Genomic DNA, 23,255 nt, shown 5'->3' with positions numbered 1-23,255 from the left:
TCATTAGTATCACTATGACCTGACCCAAACTCATGAGTTAATTTTATTAGGAAAGAATCATGAGTTGTTTTAGCTGTTGCGAATAGGATGAGTTTAAGGCTGCTGGAAGTGGTGAACCATATGTTGTAAAAAATCTAGCAGGTAATTTGACAAGTATATAAGCTAGAGAAGTGCATTTGGGATGTTGTACATAGTTTATAACTCAAGAATTCATGCATAAATTCCAATGTGTAGGGAACAATGGAAATTATCATGCTTCTGAGATTGAAAAACAGGAATTATGCAACAATCATTCACCTCCGCTTCGCGTCTTGTTCATCCCTCACCAAAAGCTCGATCGCGCCTCATTTCCTTGTCCTCACCAAATCGCGTAGGAAAAACAACCACATCAAGATAATTTTGTTCTCTTTGAATTTGTTAGAATATGCTTACTCCTTCGACTTTGTTTGTTATTAATAACAAAATAGTATGAGTTATAATATTGATTTTTGAGATGAGAATTAATGTCAATTGATGGTTAATTTTATGGCTTTTTATTGTGATGGAGAATATCATAAACAATATGCTAATTTACTTGCTAATAGACAACATGGACTTCTTCCTCACTGTAACTAGTAAAAATGAGCCTCGTGTTTCATTTCATTCATTGCATAATCAAAATGAACACATAATGTGAGCCTCTTGATTCAACAACTCTTACAGTTGAAGCATCTATCATACAGTTCATTTGTAAATTCCAATAAATAAGACTCACATTTCATTTGGTTTATTTTCTAACACTTTCCATTTTTAAGAAATGAAAAATTATTAGTTTTCACATCAAGCACCCATCATCCCTCGAGCATATGAATCATTATTCATTAAGATTTCGTTGTGGTTCAAAGAAATTAGGAATTTTATTGTCCAGCTTGTAATGCAGGTACTATAACAGACTCATGTTGTGCATTAAGGATGTTTTGCATTGAATCCTCACTCACTCCAAAAGCAGCAGCAAGTTCAGGTCCCATCATGCTCTTCATAAGTGACGTGGCACCGACCAAAAACTGTGGCTTATTCTTCTGAGCTGAAGTTGTGAACCCAAAGAAATCAAGTGGTTCATTGCTTGATGCTATTTGGCAAAATGCGAAGTATCTTGGTACAAAGAAAACATCTCCTTGTTTAATATGTGTGTCCATTGCATTGGTTCCATTTGGAAACACTATTTGAATTCTACCAGAACCTCTTATCACTATGCCATACTCTGTTGCCCTTGGATTTACATGGGGTGTCATCATGGATCCCTGCCATATAAATTGAATGCAAAAGAATTAATTATATGTGTTATGCAATAAATAAATATAGTTGACAATAAAAGTTGTATCACGGTCCCTTATATTGTGACGAATCACAATGAAATGTTGTCGATGCAACCTCCATTGTGGTTGTGTCGTGGTTACGACAACATCAAAAACAATTATTTTGCTATCCAACTCGTTGTCAACGAGATATATCTAAAAGAATTGTGTGCAATGCGACTAAACTCAGCCACATCCGGAAGTGATTTGACCATCTGTTCTTGATTAAACGTTTAAAGTATGGCTGACTGGTTACAGTAACGGAATTATAATTCACAACCTATATCATTGCAAATAAACATTTAACAATAATAGGCTAGCGTACCGGTTTAAGATTGACATGGTAAATTCCAATGCCAGAACTTTTAAGTGGTGAATAATCAGAACCGTCTAGAGAAACACTCCAACCATAACTGTTCTTGAAATCTGGTTTTCTGTCATAGAGGTTGCAAGAGCGAGGGGATTTATGTGCAACCTTGTCCTTTTTCATATTTTTTATTTCATCTCCAAATACTGATTCCAAAAGCTCCCTCCAAGACCAACTTGTTTTTTGCTTTACTTCTTCTTCAACATCTTCTTCTTGATCTTGCATCATTTTCTTCATGTGATGTGTTATCATGGTTTTTGGGTGCCAAGCCATTAATTGGACTTGTACCTTTCGACCGTTGATATCTCTCTTTTTTCTTGGGAAGGGAAAAATTGAGAAAAAACCCTTAGATTCTAAGTTCGGGGGTCGGTTTTACTACGGGAAGGTGTTAGGCACCCGGAGTAACTATAGTCCTCTATAGGAGCCGTTTTCCTAAGTCTATATTCACGCTTATTTTTACTTACTTTTGAAAATGGGAGGTTTATTTAGTTAAGAATGGGGGGAGAGAAGTTGTAAGACTTGATTTTATTTCGGCTTGGATGAGTTTTGACTCATTGCCTACGTACCGTTTTACGGGATCAAAACCGGCGTAGTTCTTGCTCAAAAATAGTTTTTGTTTTTGTTGGTTGATTTTAAGTTTGAAAAAGGAATTTTGAAGAATGGAGATGAGAGGCCTCAAGGGCATGAGATTTGGAAAATGTGAGGTGGAAGTAGTTATTTTGCAAAATAAAGTCTAAGTATGATTAAAATTCATTGGGATTTTTTTTTTTTTTTAAGAAAACAAAAGGAAAATGAGGAGTTTTGACTCCTATTTTTTAGAAAAAAGTTTTCAAGTGAGGTTGTTCACATTTTTGGAAAAAAAGGTTTTTTGGTCTAAGCGTTGTAAAGCCTAAGCATACATCTAAACATACATTCCCTAATCATGCATCTAGAACATCCATGTGGGGTGTGTGCATGTGTCGGTGCTCGTGTCGGTGTACATCACTTATAGTGTCCATAGTCCTTTACATTGAGTCCTAGATACATGCTATGGTCTTGCAAGAATGTAAACTAAACTAAACTAACTAATTTATTACAAACCCAATTGATATAGAAATGAATAGAAAAATGATGTCAAAGCTATGGGATGAATGAAATGTGAGATGAAATGGTTAGTATCATAAAGCATAAAAATAGTAGAAAAGTAAACAAAATTGAATAGAATAGCAAGAGAGGAAAGAAGGTAATGAAATGAAATAAAGTGGCAAAATATACCCAAAATTGGCTATGAAACTTAGACATGCATATGACCTATAATCCCCTCATTATAGCAATGTTAAAGGGGTTTGATTTTGAGCTATAATGTGGGAACAAATAGAACATATTCAAGCCAAGAATCATAACACATTTTCAAAGATATTTTGCACTTTATTTCTTGATAAAAACACACATTGCTTGCAAAACAAGAAAGACATGAAAATCTACATCCACAATCAGCAAGATATACACATGATCAGCAACATATTCATCATGTAATTACACACCAATCATCCATATCACATGCCAACATTTTATGAGACAATATACCACAAAATACACAAATTTAGATCAAACACCAAATTAATCAAGAAAAATAACACACACATTTTTATCATTTTTTAAATCACTGAAAAATATCACAAGAGTGTTAAAATGTATTAAGAAACATATAACAATTTTTTTGGAATTTTTATGGCAAAAATTGGACGAACAATGGTGCAATTAACAAATAGGCATGGTGCAGATAGCAGGAAAAACGAGGGAAAGAAAAAGAAACTAAGCCCAGACCATAAGCCCAACGTCCATTGGATCTGGGTGCACAGGAACCGTTGGATTGATCCAAGATCCCAAACCCTAGATCCAATGGCTTAGAATGAAGGAAAAAAAACAGAAATAAACCGGACCGGTTTGATTGTTTATAAAAGGCATGGAACCGGTTTTTTTCACTTTGTTTCCCCTTCTTTCTTTCTCTTCTCTCACTCTAGTGAGAGAAGCTCTCACTTCTCTCTTCCTACACCTCGCCGGAAACTGGAAAAACGAAGATGAACTTCATCTTCTCCGGTGAAACTTGTTCTTCCGGCGTGGTGGCCGGCCGCCCCAAGGGTGGCGGCGCCGCCGCCGGAAGCTGAACAATTTTCTCCGTTTTCAAAATTTTTTACACTTTTAGAAATCCTTTTTCGTTCTAAACACGAATCCGGTACTGGTTTTTTCATGCAAGGTTTGAATCGTTGTAGATCTACACTTTTGTTCACGGTTTTGAAAAGGATTTTTCTTGATTCTTTTTAGTGTTTTGTTGAATGAAATCTCTGGAACTTTGCAGATCTATAACTGATTCGTGTTTGTTGATATTTTTGAGAAAGAAAGTGGAGTTTTACGTGTTTACCTACGGTTTCAAAGGGAGATTTTGAGCGAAGATCTTCGGAAACACTTGAATATTGGTGCGGTTTTGATTTTCTGGCTTGGATCCGAAAATAAATCGGTTCTTCTCTTCTTCTTCCTTACCGGTCCGAATCCGCTTCTTTCCCTCTGCTCTTCACTGGTTCCTTCGTGATCAGTGCTGGAGTTTGTCACTTCTAGTGACGAATTCGCGCTTTGAATTGCGAAGGAATCCGATTCAATGATGAAGATTCACCACGAATCTCTGAGAATCGCAGAAAAATTGTTGAATTTGTGTTGATTTGGTGATTCTGGAGAATTAGGGTTTCTGTGATTGTTCTTGTGATTTTTCTGTTTTGATCTGTAACTGTCAAGAGAGAGAATTCTCAGGTGTTTTTAGGTGGTGGCGCGTGATGAATGGAAAAACGTGTCTAAAAAAAATGCCACTGTGTTGCTTTTATAGCTGACAAGTGTACATCTGAACCAATGAAAACAGGACACCTGGATTTGGAGAAGAAAATGGCACGGCTTGGACAAAAACATGAAATCTGGACTTTTCTGCAAAATTGAAAAATTAAGGGACTAAACTGCAATTGACAAAAAGGACTGAAATGCGAAATAAAAAAAGTTCTGGATAAAAAAGCAAATTTGGACTTCTCTGGGGACCAAAATGCAAAAAACAAAATAATAATAAAAAATAAAATTGGAATAAAATTGGTAACCTGACAAAACGTAAAGCGAAACAAAAAATAAAATTGACAAAACGGACTAAAACGAACCAATGGCCTAAATGAGGTACTTCAAAGTAACCTCCCCATGCCAAAATTTTATGTGAAATGACCAAAATGCCCCTAGGGCTAAAAATGACCTAAACTGACTCAAACAGACTCTGACACTGACTCAGATGCAAGTTTGAAATGGATTTAAACAGGGTTTACTGATGAAATGTTAAAAAACAATCTGAAAAAGACTCAGAGACAGTCACAAGGATGAAAATGGGTCCCACTGCAGGAAATGACCAAAATACCCTTCTGTATGACTTTTTGCAAATTTTGAAATAAACTGTAGAAAAAGCAATGTAATGATTCAGAGACACTTTTGCATGACTTACAAGACAAGTAAAGACATTTTGAAAGGTTTTATGCAAGAAAAACATAGGTAAAATTGTGATTGAAAATACTGCGAGGCAGAGACAATTTGAACTGTGCAGTTGAAATTTGATAATTGACAAAGTTTGAAATGAAATTGGGCCCAGTATTTTTAGGTCCAAAAACAGGGTATAACAGCTGCCCCTATTTAAGTTTCTTTGTCTGGAGAGTCAAGAGACGGAGTCTTTGGCTTGACAGGACGAAGATACTTAAATATTAGCATTCGCACTGTGTTTGGACGTAAAAATACGCCTACCCATTTTCAAATAATATACATGCCATGCATCATTTGGATTATGAATGCAAGACCTCATGGGGATTGGAATTAACAAAATATGTCGTATCCATTGCGGGATTGGTAGACATTGACAAAGATAGTGAATAGCAGAGTAACGGGAAACTAGAAACAAGTTGGACAGGTACAAGCTGTTCTTGGATTAAAACTAGCCACTTGACCGGGGATGAAACAAACAGACAACTGCGAGTTGTTCTTATGGATTCGAACTGGTCACTTCACAGGGGATAGAGGTTACTGGACAAACATGAGTTGTTCTTATGGATTCGAACTAGTAACTCACTTGGGGATATTGGAAAGTGCGAGTTGTTCTTATGGATTCGAACTGGTGACCCGACTGGGAAAAAGAGAAAATTGGCAAGTACGAGTTGTTCTTACGGATTCGAACTGGTGACTCGACTGGAAAAAGAGAAAATTGACAAGTACGAGTTGTTCTTATGGATTCGAACTGGTGACTCGACTGAAAACATGTAAAATTGGCAGGTACGAGTTGTTCTTAAGGATTCGAACTGGTTACTCGACTGAAAGCAAGGCAAATAGACAGGTGCGAGCTTGTTCTTGGATGCGAACTGGTTACTCCACCGGAGACAAATACAAAATAGACAGGCGCAAGCTGCTCTTGGATCGAGCTAGCCACTTGAGCGAACAGAAACAGATAGACGGGTACAAGCTGTTCTTGGTCTTGAACTAGCCACTTGACCCAAAATCATAGACACATAGACAGGTACGAGCTGTTCTTGGATTCGAACTGGTAACTCGACCGGGGTCATGGAAAAGTAGATAGGTACGAGTTGTTCTCGGATTCGAACTGGTCACTCGACCGAAAGCAAAGGCAAATAAACAGGTGTGAGCTTGTTCTTGGATGCGAACTGGTTACTCCACCGGACAGAAACAGATAGACAGGTACAAGCTGCTCTTGGATTGAGCTAGTCACTTGACCAAACGGAAACATATTGACAGGTACAAGCTGCTCTTGGATTGAGCTGGGCACTCGACCGATAACATAAGCAAATTGATAGGTACAAGCTGTTCTTGGACTTGAACTAGCCACTTGACCGAACAGAAACATATTCACAGGGGATTGGTTTGTTGACAAAATATAGATTGAGATTGACTTGACGTCGATTTGAATTGAAAGGTAGAAATTGACCGATATTATTGGCTCACAAGGTTTTGACAGAGAACCTGACATGAGTATTGAATTGAGACTGATGTTGACATTGGAAATGCAATATGCATGGATGATATAACAATTTCATTAAATGCATGGGTACGTAATATGCATGATTATGCATGTATGAATGCTCGTAATGCATGACTGTTGGCATTTTGTAGGCGCGACTTCACGGGGAAGACAAGACATCAGAATATTGGGCACGTAGTGGCTCGTGCTATATTACACATTCTTGGAAATCCTCTTTGGAGATGACGTCGTTGGGAGACGTATCGGAACCATGGCTGAGGGCAGGTAGGTATGCAACTTGCTGGGGATAGAATCTTGGAAGACTTTACTGGGGAAAACGCCGTTGTGCTGGGCATTTCAGTGCTGGGTACGTTGTGGATATCGCATCTGTGGTCAATGCTTTTTGCATGTTATTTTCTCAATTTTCATTCACCATTTTTTTGCATCCCATTTTTGCCTGGATCGCCCTTTCGGGTTTTCGATCCATCGGGGAAATAAATTCTTTTCAATGCCCCATTTTTGCCTGAACTGCCCTTTCGGGTTGTCAATCCAGCGGGGTGCTCATTTTTGCCTAAGTCGCCCTTTCGGGTTTTCAACTTAGCGAGCTCATTCATTTTCATGCATTTTTATTCTGTTTTTTCATTCTTGCCATTGACCACAGACTATCCTGGAGGAGAACCTGCTTGTAACACATATTGAAATAGACATCAACATACTCTCGCTCATGCATGTTTCATTTGAATGTACCCTGTTGCTCAGGTTTGCTTTTCAAAATAGACAAAAGGTTTTCAATTTTCAAAATGTTTGTTTCAAGCATTGTCATTATCAAAATAGAAAGAAAATGTTTTGTATATAGCTTTGAAAGTAGAAGAAAAATAGAGTTTCAAACAAAAGCACAAGCTCAAATTGATGTATAAGAGTGGTGGTCAGCCGGAGGCGTGACTCCACGGATTCACAAAGCTCGGAAAATGGTAATTTTATTGGTTGGTGGTACATTGAACACAGTAATCATTACATTTCCCCAAAAACTTTGAATTCTCAAGTACAGAAGCTTCAGATGACGATGGTCATTAACAGCTGCAGATGTCCCAAGGGGGACGGTGGTTAGCCAGATATAGTTACTTGCCTCTTGTTTCAATCTCATTTTTGCATGAACCGCCCCTCCGGGTTTTCGGCTCATCGAGACGCTCATTCTTGCCTGAGTTGCGTACAATCTCAGCGAGCTTTTCATATTTGTTTTTTGTCCCTTATTTTTGCCTGGACCGCCCTTTCGGGTTTTCGATCCACCGGGAAGCGCATTTTTGCCTAGGCCGCCCTTTCGGGTTTTCGACCTACCACGCTGTTCTTTTCATATTTCTAGGCAAAGTATTTCTTGACTATATCGGCATTCACTGGATTTGGAAGTTCTACACCATCCATGTGTGTAAGGATTAAAGCACCACCGGAGAAGGCCTTCTTGACAACATAAGGACCTTCATAGTTAGGCGTCCACTTGCCCCTTGGGTCGGGTTGCTGGCTTATCCTCCTTTTCAATACAAGTTCCCCTACCTTGAATTCTCGAGGATGGACTTTCTTGTCAAAAGCAGTCTTCATTCTTGCTTGATATGACTGTCCACGAGCCATGGCATCCATACGTTTTTCCTCAATCAAATTCAACTGATCATACCGGCTTTGGCACCATTCAGCCTCAGATAACTTTGCTTCCATGATCACACGGAGAGATGGGATCTCCACTTCCGAAGGAAGAACTGCTTCCATACCATATACAAGAGAGAAAGGGGTTGCCCCGGTCGAACTGCGCACAGTGGTACGGTAGCCATGCAGAGCATAGGGTAACATCTCATGCCAGTCCTTGTAAGTAGTTACCATCTTCTGGACAATTCTCTTGATATTCTTGTTGGCGGCCTCAACTGCACCATTCATCTGAGGTCTATAGGGAGAAGAGTTATGATGCTCAATTTTGAATTCTTCACAAAGAGCTTGCACCACATTGTTGTTCAGGTTGGTACCATTGTCGGTAATAATCTTGCTGGGAACACCATATCGACAGATGATGTTGTTCTTGATGAACTTAGCTACCACTTGCTTGGTCACATTGGTATAAGATGCTGCTTCAACCCACTTGGTGAAGTAGTCAATTGCCACTAAGATGAAACGATGACCATTTGAAGCCTTCGGTTCAATTCTTCCAATCATGTCAATGCCCCACATTGAGAACGGCCATGGGGACGAAATAACATTGAGAGCGTGCGGAGGCACGTGAATCTTATCAGCATAGATTTGACATTTGTGGCACTTTCTGGCGTGCTGGTAGCAATCATGCTCCATGGCCATCCAGTAGTAACCTGCTCGTAACAACTTCCTTGACATAGTATGCCCTGTAGCATGGGTCCCGAAGGTACCGTCATGTACATCATGCATTAACTGCTCTGCTTCATGTTCATCAACACATCTTAATAATACCATGTCATAGTTTCTCTTGTACAGAATATCTCCATCTAACAGGAATCTACTGGCCAATCTTCTCAAGGTCTTCTTGTCTTGTTTGGAAGCACCTGGCGGATATTCACGGCTCAGCAAGAACTACTTGATGTCATAGTACCAGGGTCTATAGTCAACCACATTTTCACCAGCCTGATCGATCACATCCCCAATAGCAAACACATGTGAAGGTCTTTCAAGGCGTTGCACTTTAATTATTGGCACATCATTCCAATGGTTTACTCGAAACATGGAAGATAGAGTAGCAAGAGCATCAGCCATTTGATTCTCATCACGAGGAATATGATGCAGCTCAACCTTTGTAAAATATGTCAAAAGACGTCTCGCATAATCACGATAAGGAATCAACTTAGCATGGTGGGTCTCCCATTCACCCTTTATCTGATTGATGACGAGCGCAGAATCTCCATAGATGTCGAGGTGTTTGATTCTCATGTCAATTGCTTCCTCGATCCCGAAGATACATGCTTCATACTCAGCCATGTTGTTGGTACATTCGAACAAAATTCTGGCGGTAAAAGGAATGTGATGCCCCTGCGGGGATACAATGACTGCCCCAATTCCTTTACCATAAGCATTGACAGCACCATCAAAGACTAAACCCCACTTGCTATTGGGATCTGGACCTTCATTAATCAACGGCTCTTCGCAGTCTTTGGATTTCAAATACATGATCTCTTCATCAGGGAAGTCGAATTCAATTGGTTGGTAATCGTCAAGAGGTTGGTAAGCAAGATGATCGGCAAGAATGCTACCTTTGATGGCCTTTTGAGTTTTGAACACAATATCATATTCAGACAAAAGCATCTGCCAGCGTGCGATCTTCCCAGTAACGGCCGCTTTCTCAAAGATATACTTTATCGGGTCCATTCTGGATATCAGCCAAGTCGTATGATTCACCAAATAATGACGCAGGCGTTTGGCAGCCCAAGCTAGAGCACAACAAGTCTTCTCAAGCATTGTATACCGAGTTTCACAATCGGTGAACTTCTTGCTTAGATAGTAGATAGCATGCTCTTTCTTTCCAGTTTCATCTTGTTGACCAAGTACACATCCCATGGATTCATCAAACACTGCCAAATACATAATCAAAGGCCTTCCTTCCACGGGTGGGACAAGGATAGGTGGTTCCAGCAGGTAATTCTTGATGCTATCAAAAGCTTCTTGGCATTCATCATTCCATACAACAGGCTGGTTCTTTCTAAGTAGCTTGAAGATCGGCCCACAGGTTGCGGTCATGTGAGATATGAACCGGGAGATGTAATTCAAACGCCCGAGGAAACCTCTGACTTGCTTCTCTGTCTGTGGAGCTGGCATTTCTCGGATGGCCCGGACTTTATCAGGATCGACTTCAATGCCCTTTTGGCTGACAATGAAGCCTAATAACTTTCCGGACCTGACACCGAATGTACATTTGTTGGGATTCAATCGCAGCTTGTATTTTCTCAACCTTTCAAACATCTTTGTTAAATATTCAACATGCTGCTCCTCATCTGCTGACTTCACAATCATGTCATCCACATATACCTCAACTTCTTTGTGAATCATGTCATGAAACAGAGTGGTCATTCCCCTTTGGTAGGTAGCACCAGCATTGATTAGGCCGAACGGCATCACTTTGTAGCAGAAGGTACCCCATGGAGTGATAAAAGATGTCTTTTCTCTATCTTCAGGAGACATCTTGATTTGATTATAACCGGAAAAACCGTCCATGAAGGAGAACACCTTAGATTGAGCAGTATTATCAACAAGCACATCGATATGAGGTAATGGAAAGTTGTCTTTTGGACTGGCCTTGTTCAGGTCTCTGAAGTCAACACACATCCGGACTTTACCATCCTTCTTTGGCACGGGCACAATATTGGCAACCCATTCGGGATACTCAACTGTCATGAGGAAACCCGCATCAATCTGCTTTTGAACTTCATTCTTGATCTTGAGAGCCATATCAGGATGAGTCCTTCTCAATTTCTGCCTGACGGGAGGACAATCAGGCTTGGTGGGGATCCGATGCTCCACAATCATAGGGTCTAGACCTGGCATATCTTCATAGGACCATGCAAAAATATCTGGATATTCCCGGAGGAGCTGGATGATCTTCTGTTTAACCCCCTCCTCTAGAGTAGCACCAATCTTGATTTCTCGCTTGTTTTCCTCGGTACCTATGTTGATAAGCTCAATCTCTTCTTGGTGAGGCTGAATGGCTTTCTTTTCTTGCTCAAGTAACCGAGTAATCTCATATGGTACGTCATCACCTTCCTCATCTTCGGCTTCATACACAGGGAATTCAAAACTTGGAGGAACCGTATGATTACTGTGTTCAACGGGTTTATTATGGTTCAACCTGCATATAATGATTGGATGATTTTAGAAAGAGTTTTTTTTTTCATGCAGATTTTTGAAATTAATAAGAAAATACAGACGTTTTGGTTTTTTCTGGCATTACCATTGTTTCCAAGGGAAAAAGCACTAAAAAAGGTAGTCGTGGAAGAAACGACAAAATTTTATTAATCAACGGCAATGCCGAAACAAACATGCCCTTACAGAAAATATCACTCTCGCTTTGGGCAGAGCGAGAGGATTGTTATTTTGAAAACAAAGCATTAAAGCAACAAGACACATTACTCAGAAACATGCATGATTGAAGGAATGTCAATGGCATCCCAATTTGTCGCAATGCCTCCTGGTGTAACAAATGCAGGCCTGAGACCAGATCCAGTGGCTTCTTCAGAGATAGCATTGACAAACCCTGCACTGTGGAAGACTCCCGAGGAAACCCTTGATGACGGGGAGAACCCGAGACCTTCTTTACGCTTGTTCTCACAGAGCTGTATCATCTTGCCCCAGCCGGCAGTCTGACCTTCTTGGATGGCTCTCTGAGCATCCTTCAATGAAGCCATAGCAGCCCCAGCTTCCTTAGACTCTGCACTTTCAATGATCAAACCTTGGAAAGCAGTCCCTTCAGCAGACCCTGCTTCAATACAAGAAAAAGAAGACAACTGGCTGACTAAGTATGCTTCTTCACCATGGATTGTAACGAGTTTTCCATTCTTCACAAATTTCAACTTCTGATGTAAAGTGGAAGTAACTGCACCTGCATCGTGTATCCACGGTCTTCCCAGCAGGCAACTGTAGGATGCATTAATGTCCATCACTTGGAAGGTAACCAAAAAATTCTCAGGGCCAATGGTTATCGGCAAGTCTATCTCTCCCAGCACATTCTTTCGAGATCCATCAAAAGCTTTGACCAAGAAAGTACTTCTTCTCAAAGGGGTCCCATGGTAGCTCAACTGATCTAAAGTTGTCTTGGGCATTACATTGAGAGAGGAACCGGTATCCACCAACACATTTGATATCATGTCTGATTTACAGTTCACCGAGATGTGCAAAGCCAGATTGTGACTCTTTCCTACTTCCGGCAGCTCTTCTTCACTAAACCAGAGGTTGTTACAAGCAGTAATATTTCCCACTATGCCACTGAAACGATCTACCGTAACTTCATGGTCAACGTAAGCCTGCTCCAGCACTTTCAACAAGGTATTCTTGTGAGCCTCAGAGCTCAAGAGTAATGACAAGACGGATATCTTTGAAGGAGTCTGCAGCAATTGATCAACGATCTTGTAGTCGCTCCTCTTTATTATCCTCAGAATCTCATCTAAATTTGAATCCTCTATAGATTTGCCTGGCTGGTTCACATCTGTAGCAATGGGTGAAACAACGGTTGGAGTTGCTTCTTCAACTGGTGGAATGGTCGGCGTAGCTACTTTCTTCTGAAATAACGGCGGACGGACCTTCCCGCTTCTTAGCGCTGCAGAAGTCCCTTCGGCAATATTGCTTACTGTGGCAAAGGAGGCTAGAGGCACCTCTACTCCATTTTCTATCATAGTAGCATTGTATTTGTATGGGACAGCCTTGTCTGAAACATAAGGAATTGGTCCCGGCAACCTTATCACTAAAGGCTCAGCATTCTTCTTCAAAGGTACACTCTTGACAGGCGGATCGTGAAAAACTGGCACGACCACGCAAACATCACTGACAGTCAGAAGATTATCATCCATCAAGCCTTGGATGTCGTCTTGAACAACATGGCAACCCAAAGGATCACGGAGGCATCCTAGACACTTGGCATGATCATGGCTGAACAGAGAAGCTTTGCACAGCTTGATGTGCAGAGGCACCAGAGGAGTTGCGACGTTGCGGACATCAAGTCTAGGAGCTTCCTCACACACTTCGATCATATTCACAGCGGCATGATTTGGAAGAGGATTGTCAAGGACATGTGGAACATTATTCTCAAAAGTCAGCTTCCCTTGATCAATGAGTTTCTTCACGATATACTTCAGAGCATAACACCCCTCGACATCATGACCTAAGGCACCTTGATGAAAGTCACATTTGAGATCAGCCCTGAACCTTGGAGGCAACGGATCAGGTGGTGGCTTGCCCTGTCTAGTTGTACAATGACCTCTCTGGAGTAAGGTTGGAAGAAGTTCTGCATACAACATTGGTATAGGAGGAAAAGTTGGTCTAGCATATTGCTGCTGCTGCTGTTGTTGTTGTTGTTGTTGAACCGGCAACTGTTGTTTCATCTGTTGGGCAATTGCATTGACGGGCACTTGAGGCTGGCCCTGTGGCAAAGGGTACTGATGATAAAACGGTGGGAAGAACGGATGCTGAGAATACGGCATATATGGGTATGACGGAGGCATTTGAGCTGCATTGATAGGAGCAACAGTGGCCATGGATTGACCGGCTCCAGCTGACACCATCCCCACTTCCGTTTCTTTCTTCTTGTGGTGTCCATTACCATACCTCTTCGATGCACTCGTAGAAGATTCAGCTTTCTCAAACACAATGATCCCATCCCTGACTGCTTCCTCAAGACGGGTTCCCATAGTGACCATCTCCGAAAAGTTGTTCGGGGCAGCGATGATCATCCTCTCAACATAATCTTTCTTCAAGGTCTTTAAGAACGTCTGGGTCATTTCTTCTTCATCTAAAGCAGGAGTAATACGGGCAGCTGCCCCTCTCCACCTTTGCGCATATTCACGGAAACTTTCCTCCTTTTTCTGAGATAGGGACCTGAGGAACTCCCTATTCGGCTTCAATCGAGTGTTAAACCCGTAGTGGCTCCTGAAAGCGGTGGCTAGCTCATCAAAAGTATGGACATCATCTTTGCTCAGACTAGTATACCACTCTGCAGCATCTTCCATCAGACTGTCTTGGAAGTAATGGATCATAAGGGAATCATTATCCTTGTAGTTGCCCATCTTCCGGACATATTTGACAATATGATTTTGAGGACAAGTCAGCCCGTTATATTTGTCGAACTCCGGGACTTTGAACTTTTTTGGAACATCTACCTTCGATACCAAGCAGAGATCCTGGGTTTTAACGGAGTCCCCGTTTCCCCTGTTGGCCTTAATTTCCCGTCGGAGCTCTTTGGCAAGTTCTTCCATTCTCTCTTCCATAGTTCCGGCTGTGGCAATACTCCCGTGGTGCGCATTAGCATGGACAAATAGAGGCACCGCATTCACAATGGGCTCGGTAACAGTTGTTGCAGCTTGAGTCAAAGCGGTACTAACAGGAGTTAAGTTTGCCCCTGGGATTGGGCCATTGTTGGTAGTACCAGAGGTCCCTGCCCCTGTGTTAGCAGTATAGTACAGCGGAAGCCCGTAAGGATACCCGGATGGCATGATAGAGCGGGGATCAGTTGTCACGGTAGGAGTCACATTTGCAGCTGTAGAAACCACAGGAACTGGTTGTTCCTGAGCAGCCAACAGAGCAGTCATAGCATCATGAGCTTTGGCCAATTCCTCCCTTAAAGATGCCAATTCAGTACGAAGCTGTGTGTTCTCTTCCTCCATAGCCCTTTTCTTTCTTCTGTATTCTCTGGTTCGGTCAGTTCTATCAGGTTCGTAAACCCTCTGAGCACGAGCCACTTTTCACACTGCGGCAGAGGAACCAGGAGATAGTGAGCACTTGGAAGCCTTTGTGACCAATGCATGATGCATATGATGCATGATATGCAAATGCAAATGCAAAAGACTTATTTTCTCATCGAAGGATTTTTAAACAAATTAGAAATCTTGCAAATAAACAAAACTACATAGTGTTCTCAACAGAAAGACTTTGAAATAAACACATGAAGCCCTCAAGCATAGGAAGTAGTCGGAGGATCATCGGACTCGGAATCTGAATCACAGTATCTGGCAAAGAAATCTCGTCGTCCTCGAGCTCTCTTGGAATCCCTCATAAGCAGCTCATCTTTCTCTTCCAATTCTTTCCGGGCCTTAGCTAGCTCTTTCTTCAACATTAGATTCTCATGAGTCTTCTGCTCATCTCTACCATCCAAAGTCATGATTAGATTTTCGGCTTGATTGTACCGAGCTTTCCACACTTGCTTCTCACGACTCTCCATAGCTAGGTGCTCCTGATACATATCCTGAGTCGCAGGGAGCAAAGGTAGAGGCATAGATGGAGTGGATGAAGATACGTATCTCATAGCTGGATAAGGCATACCAATCTCCTCAGCTCGATCTATCACCCACTGAGTATAGGCCTCATGAGCAACACCGGATCTCACACCTATATGCTTCACACTCTTCCTTCGAACCTTGGACCAAGCATCCATGAAAGCTTTCCTTTGTCCGGTAGGAGCATTCGTGTAAAAGAAGAACTCTGGAGATGTAGCAAGATTGATGGGCTTCGACCTCATAGGAAAACCAAACTGTCTCATAGCAAGCTCGGGATTGTAGTTGATTCCTCCACGAGTACCAAGAAGAGGTACATTGAGAAAGTCTCCACAACCCATGATAATTTCCTTCACCTGAGCGGCCGGAGTGAGCCAGACGACCTCATTAGGAGTGAGGGCCATAATCCGCTGAGAGTAGGACCAGTTCTCCGAGTTGTCATGGAAGGAACTCGGAAGGTGCGAAATAAACCACCTATACAAGAGAGATGTGCAGCAAAGAATATACCCACGGCCCTTGAGAGTCCTGTCATGAATGGCATGGTAGGTATCCGCTAGCAAAGTAGGAACCGGGTTCTTGGAATGAAAGACCTCGATAGCATTCATGTCCACGAAGTCGTCGAGGTTCGGGAAGAGAATGAGCCCGTAGATAAGCAAAGCAAGAATAGCCTCGAGTGTATCCTGACAAGTAGTACTGAGATTAGCCTGATCAAGAAGATACTTCGAAGTGAACCCCCGAATGTGAGACTTGGTGATAAGATGGTTGGAGACGTCGGAAGTCTTGAGGTAGAGATCCTTAGCAATAACCAGAGGAGTAAGAGAAGTCCCGGGACCGGTGAAAGGCGTCTTCTCGGCTATAGGTAAACCCACTAGATTGGAGTAAGCCTCGAGAGTAGGAACCAACTGGAAGTCCGGAAAAGTGAAGCAACGGAAGCTCGGATCATAAAACTGCACTAGAGTGTGCACTAGCTTCTCTTCCACATCGGTTCGGAGCAAAGTAAGCAATCCCCCATATCGGAGTCGGAACCCTGTTTGACTCTTGACCTTGAGTGCCAACTCTCTCAAACTAACCAAATCCACTTCCTTGAACTTGTAGCACTTAGTCTTCTTCATACCTGTGATTATTTACAAAAATTTCCATTTGTTTAAACCCTTCGATGAATGCATGAAAAAATGTTTATGCATGAATGCATGTATGCATGATTGTGTTGTTTAGTTACAAAGTGGGTTGAGTTTCAAAGTAACGGGGCCACGGATGGACACGGCGTCCGGTGCACTAAAGCTTTGGATAGTAGTAACCAAGGTTCTAACACAGTTCCCAAACTGCAACCTCTCTCACATATATCATGGTAGTACAGGACGACACCCGTTCCATGATTATTTGTGAGAAGGTCTAGTTTGAGTGTAGTATCGCGTGACGACTAAAGTTTGAGACAACACTCAATTTAGCCACCGCACTACGTCCTAAAAAGGCTAGGATGGGTTTGGTAACTACGGTTCATAGCTTCGTCGAACAATTGAAAGTGAAGTGCCTAAGCATGACAACACACGCTGACAATATCACCTTCAAAATGCCTCAGCTATGTGAGATTGATCGCATAATCCAATACACGAGGCAACCCCCGGATCGAATTGTCGATTATATCTCTACCTAAACATAAGTTCACTCAGCCCGGGTATAGGACTTTTGATATTCTCACCCCACACGTCAAATGAAAATAAACAAGTATTCACATATGTAAGCAATAAAACAAAGCGTAAATATAAACTAAGGAAAACTAGGCGTGACCCGCTAAAAAAAGGTCCCCAGTGAAGTCGCCATTTCTGTTATCATGGTTTTTGGGTGCCAAGCCATTAATTGGACTTGTACCTTTCGACCGTTGATATCTCTCTTTTTTCTTGGGAAGGGAAAAATTGAGAAAAAACCCTTAGATTCTAAGTTCGGGGGTCGGTTTTACTACGGGAAGGTGTTAGGCACCCGGAGTAACTATAGTCCTCTATAGGAGCCGTTTTCCTAAGTCTATATTCACGCTTATTTTTACTTACTTTTGAAAATGGGAGGTTTATTTAGTTAAGAATGGGGGGAGAGAAGTTGTAAGACTTGATTTTATTTCGGCTTGGATGAGTTTTGACTCATTGCCTACGTACCGTTTTACGGGATCAAAACCGGCGTAGTTCTTGCTCAAAAATAGTTTTTGTTTTTGTTGGTTGATTTTAAGTTTGAAAAAGGAATTTTGAAGAATGGAGATGAGAGGCCTCAAGGGCATGAGATTTGGAAAATGTGAGGTGGAAGTAGTTATTTTGCAAAATAAAGTCTAAGTATGATTAAAATTCATTGGGATTTTTTTTTTTTTTAAGAAAACAAAAGGAAAATGAGGAGTTTTGACTCCTATTTTTTAGAAAAAAGTTTTCAAGTGAGGTTGTTCACATTTTTGGAAAAAAAGGTTTTTTGGTCTAAGCGTTGTAAAGCCTAAGCATACATCTAAACATACATTCCCTAATCATGCATCTAGAACATCCATGTGGGGTGTGTGCATGTGTCGGTGCTCGTGTCGGTGTACATCACTTATAGTGTCCATAGTCCTTTACATTGAGTCCTAGATACATGCTATGGTCTTGCAAGAATGTAAACTAAACTAAACTAACTAATTTATTACAAACCCAATTGATATAGAAATGAATAGAAAAATGATGTCAAAGCTATGGGATGAATGAAATGTGAGATGAAATGGTTAGTATCATAAAGCATAAAAATAGTAGAAAAGTAAACAAAATTGAATAGAATAGCAAGAGAGGAAAGAAGGTAATGAAATGAAATAAAGTGGCAAAATATACCCAAAATTGGCTATGAAACTTAGACATGCATATGACCTATAATCCCCTCATTATAGCAATGTTAAAGGGGTTTGATTTTGAGCTATAATGTGGGAACAAATAGAACATATTCAAGCCAAGAATCATAACACATTTTCAAAGATATTTTGCACTTTATTTCTTGATAAAAACACACATTGCTTGCAAAACAAGAAAGACATGAAAATCTACATCCACAATCAGCAAGATATACATATGATCAGCAACATATTCATCATGTAATTACACACCAATCATCCATATCACATGCCAACATTTTATGAGACAATATACCACAAAATACACAAATTTAGATCAAACACCAAATTAATCAAGAAAAATAACACACACATTTTTATCATTTTTTAAATCACTGAAAAATATCACAAGAGTGTTAAAATGTATTAAGAAACATATAACAATTTTTTTGGAATTTTTATGGCAAAAATTGGACGAACAATGGTGCAATTAACAAATAGGCATGGTGCAGATAGCAGGAAAAACGAGGGAAAGAAAAAGAAACTAAGCCCAGACCATAAGCCCAACGTCCATTGGATCTGGGTGCACAGGAACCGTTGGATTGATCCAAGATCCCAAACCCTAGATCCAATGGCTTAGAATGAAGGAAAAAAAACAGAAATAAACCGGACCGGTTTGATTGTTTATAAAAGGCATGGAACCGGTTTTTTTCACTTTGTTTCCCCTTCTTTCTTTCTCTTCTCTCACTCTAGTGAGAGAAGCTCTCACTTCTCTCTTCCTACACCTCGCCGGAAACTGGAAAAACGAAGATGAACTTCATCTTCTCCGGTGAAACTTGTTCTTCCGGCGTGGTGGCCGGCCGCCCCAAGGGTGGCGGCGCCGCCGCCGGAAGCTGAACAATTTTCTCCGTTTTCAAAATTTTTTACACTTTTAGAAATCCTTTTTCGTTCTAAACACGAATCCGGTACTGGTTTTTTCATGCAAGGTTTGAATCGTTGTAGATCTACACTTTTGTTCACGGTTTTGAAAAGGATTTTTCTTGATTCTTTTTAGTGTTTTGTTGAATGAAATCTCTGGAACTTTGCAGATCTATAACTGATTCGTGTTTGTTGATATTTTTGAGAAAGAAAGTGGAGTTTTACGTGTTTACCTACGGTTTCAAAGGGAGATTTTGAGCGAAGATCTTCGGAAACACTTGAATATTGGTGCGGTTTTGATTTTCTGGCTTGGATCCGAAAATAAATCGGTTCTTCTCTTCTTCTTCCTTACCGGTCCGAATCCGCTTCTTTCCCTCTGCTCTTCACTGGTTCCTTCGTGATCAGTGCTGGAGTTTGTCACTTCTAGTGACGAATTCGCGCTTTGAATTGCGAAGGAATCCGATTCAATGATGAAGATTCACCACGAATCTCTGAGAATCGCAGAAAAATTGTTGAATTTGTGTTGATTTGGTGATTCTGGAGAATTAGGGTTTCTGTGATTGTTCTTGTGATTTTTCTGTTTTGATCTGTAACTGTCAAGAGAGAGAATTCTCAGGTGTTTTTAGGTGGTGGCGCGTGATGAATGGAAAAACGTGTCTAAAAAAAATGCCACTGTGTTGCTTTTATAGCTGACAAGTGTACATCTGAACCAATGAAAACAGGACACCTGGATTTGGAGAAGAAAATGGCACGGCTTGGACAAAAACATGAAATCTGGACTTTTCTGCAAAATTGAAAAATTAAGGGACTAAACTGCAATTGACAAAAAGGACTGAAATGCGAAATAAAAAAAGTTCTGGATAAAAAAGCAAATTTGGACTTCTCTGGGGACCAAAATGCAAAAAACAAAATAATAATAAAAAATAAAATTGGAATAAAATTGGTAACCTGACAAAACGTAAAGCGAAACAAAAAATAAAATTGACAAAACGGACTAAAACGAACCAATGGCCTAAATGAGGTACTTCAAAGTAACCTCCCCATGCCAAAATTTTATGTGAAATGACCAAAATGCCCCTAGGGCTAAAAATGACCTAAACTGACTCAAACAGACTCTGACACTGACTCAGATGCAAGTTTGAAATGGATTTAAACAGGGTTTACTGATGAAATGTTAAAAAACAATCTGAAAAAGACTCAGAGACAGTCACAAGGATGAAAATGGGTCCCACTGCAGGAAATGACCAAAATACCCTTCTGTATGACTTTTTGCAAATTTTGAAATAAACTGTAGAAAAAGCAATGTAATGATTCAGAGACACTTTTGCATGACTTACAAGACAAGTAAAGACATTTTGAAAGGTTTTATGCAAGAAAAACATAGGTAAAATTGTGATTGAAAATACTGCGAGGCAGAGACAATTTGAACTGTGCAGTTGAAATTTGATAATTGACAAAGTTTGAAATGAAATTGGGCCCAGTATTTTTAGGTCCAAAAACAGGGTATAACATGATGCAATTTCTCATCCTCTTTCAGTTGAAGGAATTTAGTCCATATGCTTGAAGCACTTGCATGTGAAGGGCCCACGTGTACAATTGGACCCTCATTTTTCCTTGTGAAGAATTTCATCAACTCTGATCCTGATACCTATGATGAGTAAATTATTAAACACACATTGATCAGTTTTCTATCTATGAAATACTGACAGAGACACAAACATCGAACACAACGCAGACACGTAGTGAAGTTAATTGTTTGTTAGTTTCCTTACATTAAATGCCGATTCAAGGATTCGATGCTCGAATCCGGAAAGTACTGATAATGGAGCTCCTCCTCCAATATAGAAAGACTACAAACATGTAAAGCAAACATATCATTTAATGGATTAGCAAGATTAATCAAACTATATATAAAGGTATTGGTTATGCAAATGCTTGTATATACCTGGAAAATACCAATTCTCAAACTCTCTGAGGGGTCAATGCTGCAAATAATGTGAAGTTTTTGACCCTCACCAATATTCGACAAATAGAATGCAGAACCAGCTGGAATTTGATATACATCCCCCTTCTTCAATTCGCTCTCCTCCAATTCATCCTCATACATGATTCCAACCTTTGCTTCCCCTGAAATCCATTTTCAACTTAACTCCTAAATTCTAAAATTTCCAACATACAGTTATAAAATTAGGAATTACATCTTGGAGTTTCACAAGTGATCTCAAGTTCCTATATTTTTACTTCACTGTAAATTTTAAAAATATAACTATGTTACTCCTAAGATTTTTAGTCATGCAGATCATACAATGCAGTTATTTGTTCAAGCAACCAAAACTATTATCAAGGTTTTACATGGTTTTTGTTATTCCTACCATGCAAAGTGACCACAATTATCTGGTCTTGAAACCATTTGGTTCATTGTTCTATTCCTGGTCGGTGTGTATGAAAAACATTTGTTGATAAATGTTAACCACTTAAATGGATCTTAATTACCTTTTGCCATTGAAGAAGCATGGTTAGGAGGTGAGATTCAAAAAGGTGACCTACTAAATTTCTTCAGTAGATATTTGTCATTGACAAAAGTCGACGATAATACTTCGCACCAATAACATAATTGATAAAAAAAGATATTCCCTGATATTTTGTTTACCATATAGTAGCTACTATCTAGAGTTTCAACTCTACATTTGTAACATAGGATTCAATTATACATTGTCTCATATTAGCTTTGTTCGTATCCTTTCAATTTTTCAGCACATATGATTTACATTGAAAATCTAAATGAGTTATTGATATGATACCTGTAAGGACAAATATGATTAGAGTGGAATCCAGATATTGAGGAACAAAAAGTGAGCTTGGTTCCATAGTAATAAAACCAACGTGCAAGCGTCTTTCCAATATTCTTCCACCACGACTCTCTAACATTCTCATCTCTCCTGCATCAGTCTTCACCACACGCTTGGAGTTTTGCAACAAGAACAATTTTCTATCTGGCGTTGAAGGTCCATTTTCTCTATCTTCTGCCTCCCACATTGCCATTGTCATGGACACACCATGACAAAGAATAAGAAGCATGATCAAAAGAGGCGCTTTCTTTCCCATGATTTTTGACTATTTTTGTATTGCTTACAATATGAAGCTTGCTTGAGTCATAAGGAAGAACAAAGAGAGTCTATTTGTAATAAAAAAGATAGTGGGAGATGATTGTGTTTGGAGGAGACACATATGCCATACATGTAGAAATTTAGGGATCTTGTTGACCATGTGTTGTGCTATTTTGGAGACAAACTTTCTATCAAGGAAAGACAAATTAAAGTCTTATGATTGAAAACTTCTACCATTCCAAAATTCACGCCTTTCTTTTATATGAATTTTACTCCATTGCAACATTTTCCTTCTTATTGGATGTTTTGTGTCTAGAAAAATTATTTGAAAAGTGAGGTAACCTTATAAAATATCATTTTGTAAGAAGAAATGATAAAAATAAGTAGACCATGTTCTTAATTGTTTTCTTATTGTGTTAATGTTGCAGTAAGTACAAAATAACATTAGTCCTACTTTTTAAATTTATCTCAAAATATCTCTAAATCATGCAGGGTGTTTTTGTCTGTTACAAGCAAGTTTTAACAAAAATAAACATATATTTATCTCATAAATCTTACATGTGAGACATGAATTAATGTTTTCTTATGAAAATAATATATTTAATTTTGATCTTACATGTAATATTCATTTTGGAAATATATGTTATTGATAATTTGAGTTGCATAACTACTTTCTTAATTATTAATTTTTTCAATAATTTGAA

At 39.9% G+C, this 23,255-nt stretch overlaps 1 protein-coding gene across 1 annotated transcript; it reads right to left on the bottom strand.

Annotated features, from left to right (window-relative positions):
- Nucleotides 1-877: 877 nt before the first annotated feature.
- Nucleotides 878-22,569, bottom strand: LOC11417564 (vicilin-like seed storage protein At2g28490). The gene is made up of 6 exons (XM_003597126.3): nucleotides 22,246-22,569; nucleotides 21,390-21,571; nucleotides 21,217-21,294; nucleotides 20,960-21,092; nucleotides 1,660-1,943; nucleotides 878-1,280 (listed from the first exon to the last, which is right to left on the bottom strand). Exons 1-6 carry the CDS (start codon nucleotides 22,547-22,549, stop codon nucleotides 897-899), a joined length of 1,365 nt encoding a protein of 454 aa, XP_003597174.3. The 5' UTR covers nucleotides 22,550-22,569; the 3' UTR covers nucleotides 878-896.
- Nucleotides 22,570-23,255: the final 686 nt, after the last annotated feature.

Source organism: Medicago truncatula, chromosome 2 (assembly GCF_003473485.1).
Source record: "Medicago truncatula cultivar Jemalong A17 chromosome 2, MtrunA17r5.0-ANR, whole genome shotgun sequence".
Lineage (NCBI taxonomy): Eukaryota > Viridiplantae > Streptophyta > Magnoliopsida > Fabales > Fabaceae > Medicago > Medicago truncatula.
This window is presented reverse-complemented; position numbering and strand designations above follow the sequence as displayed.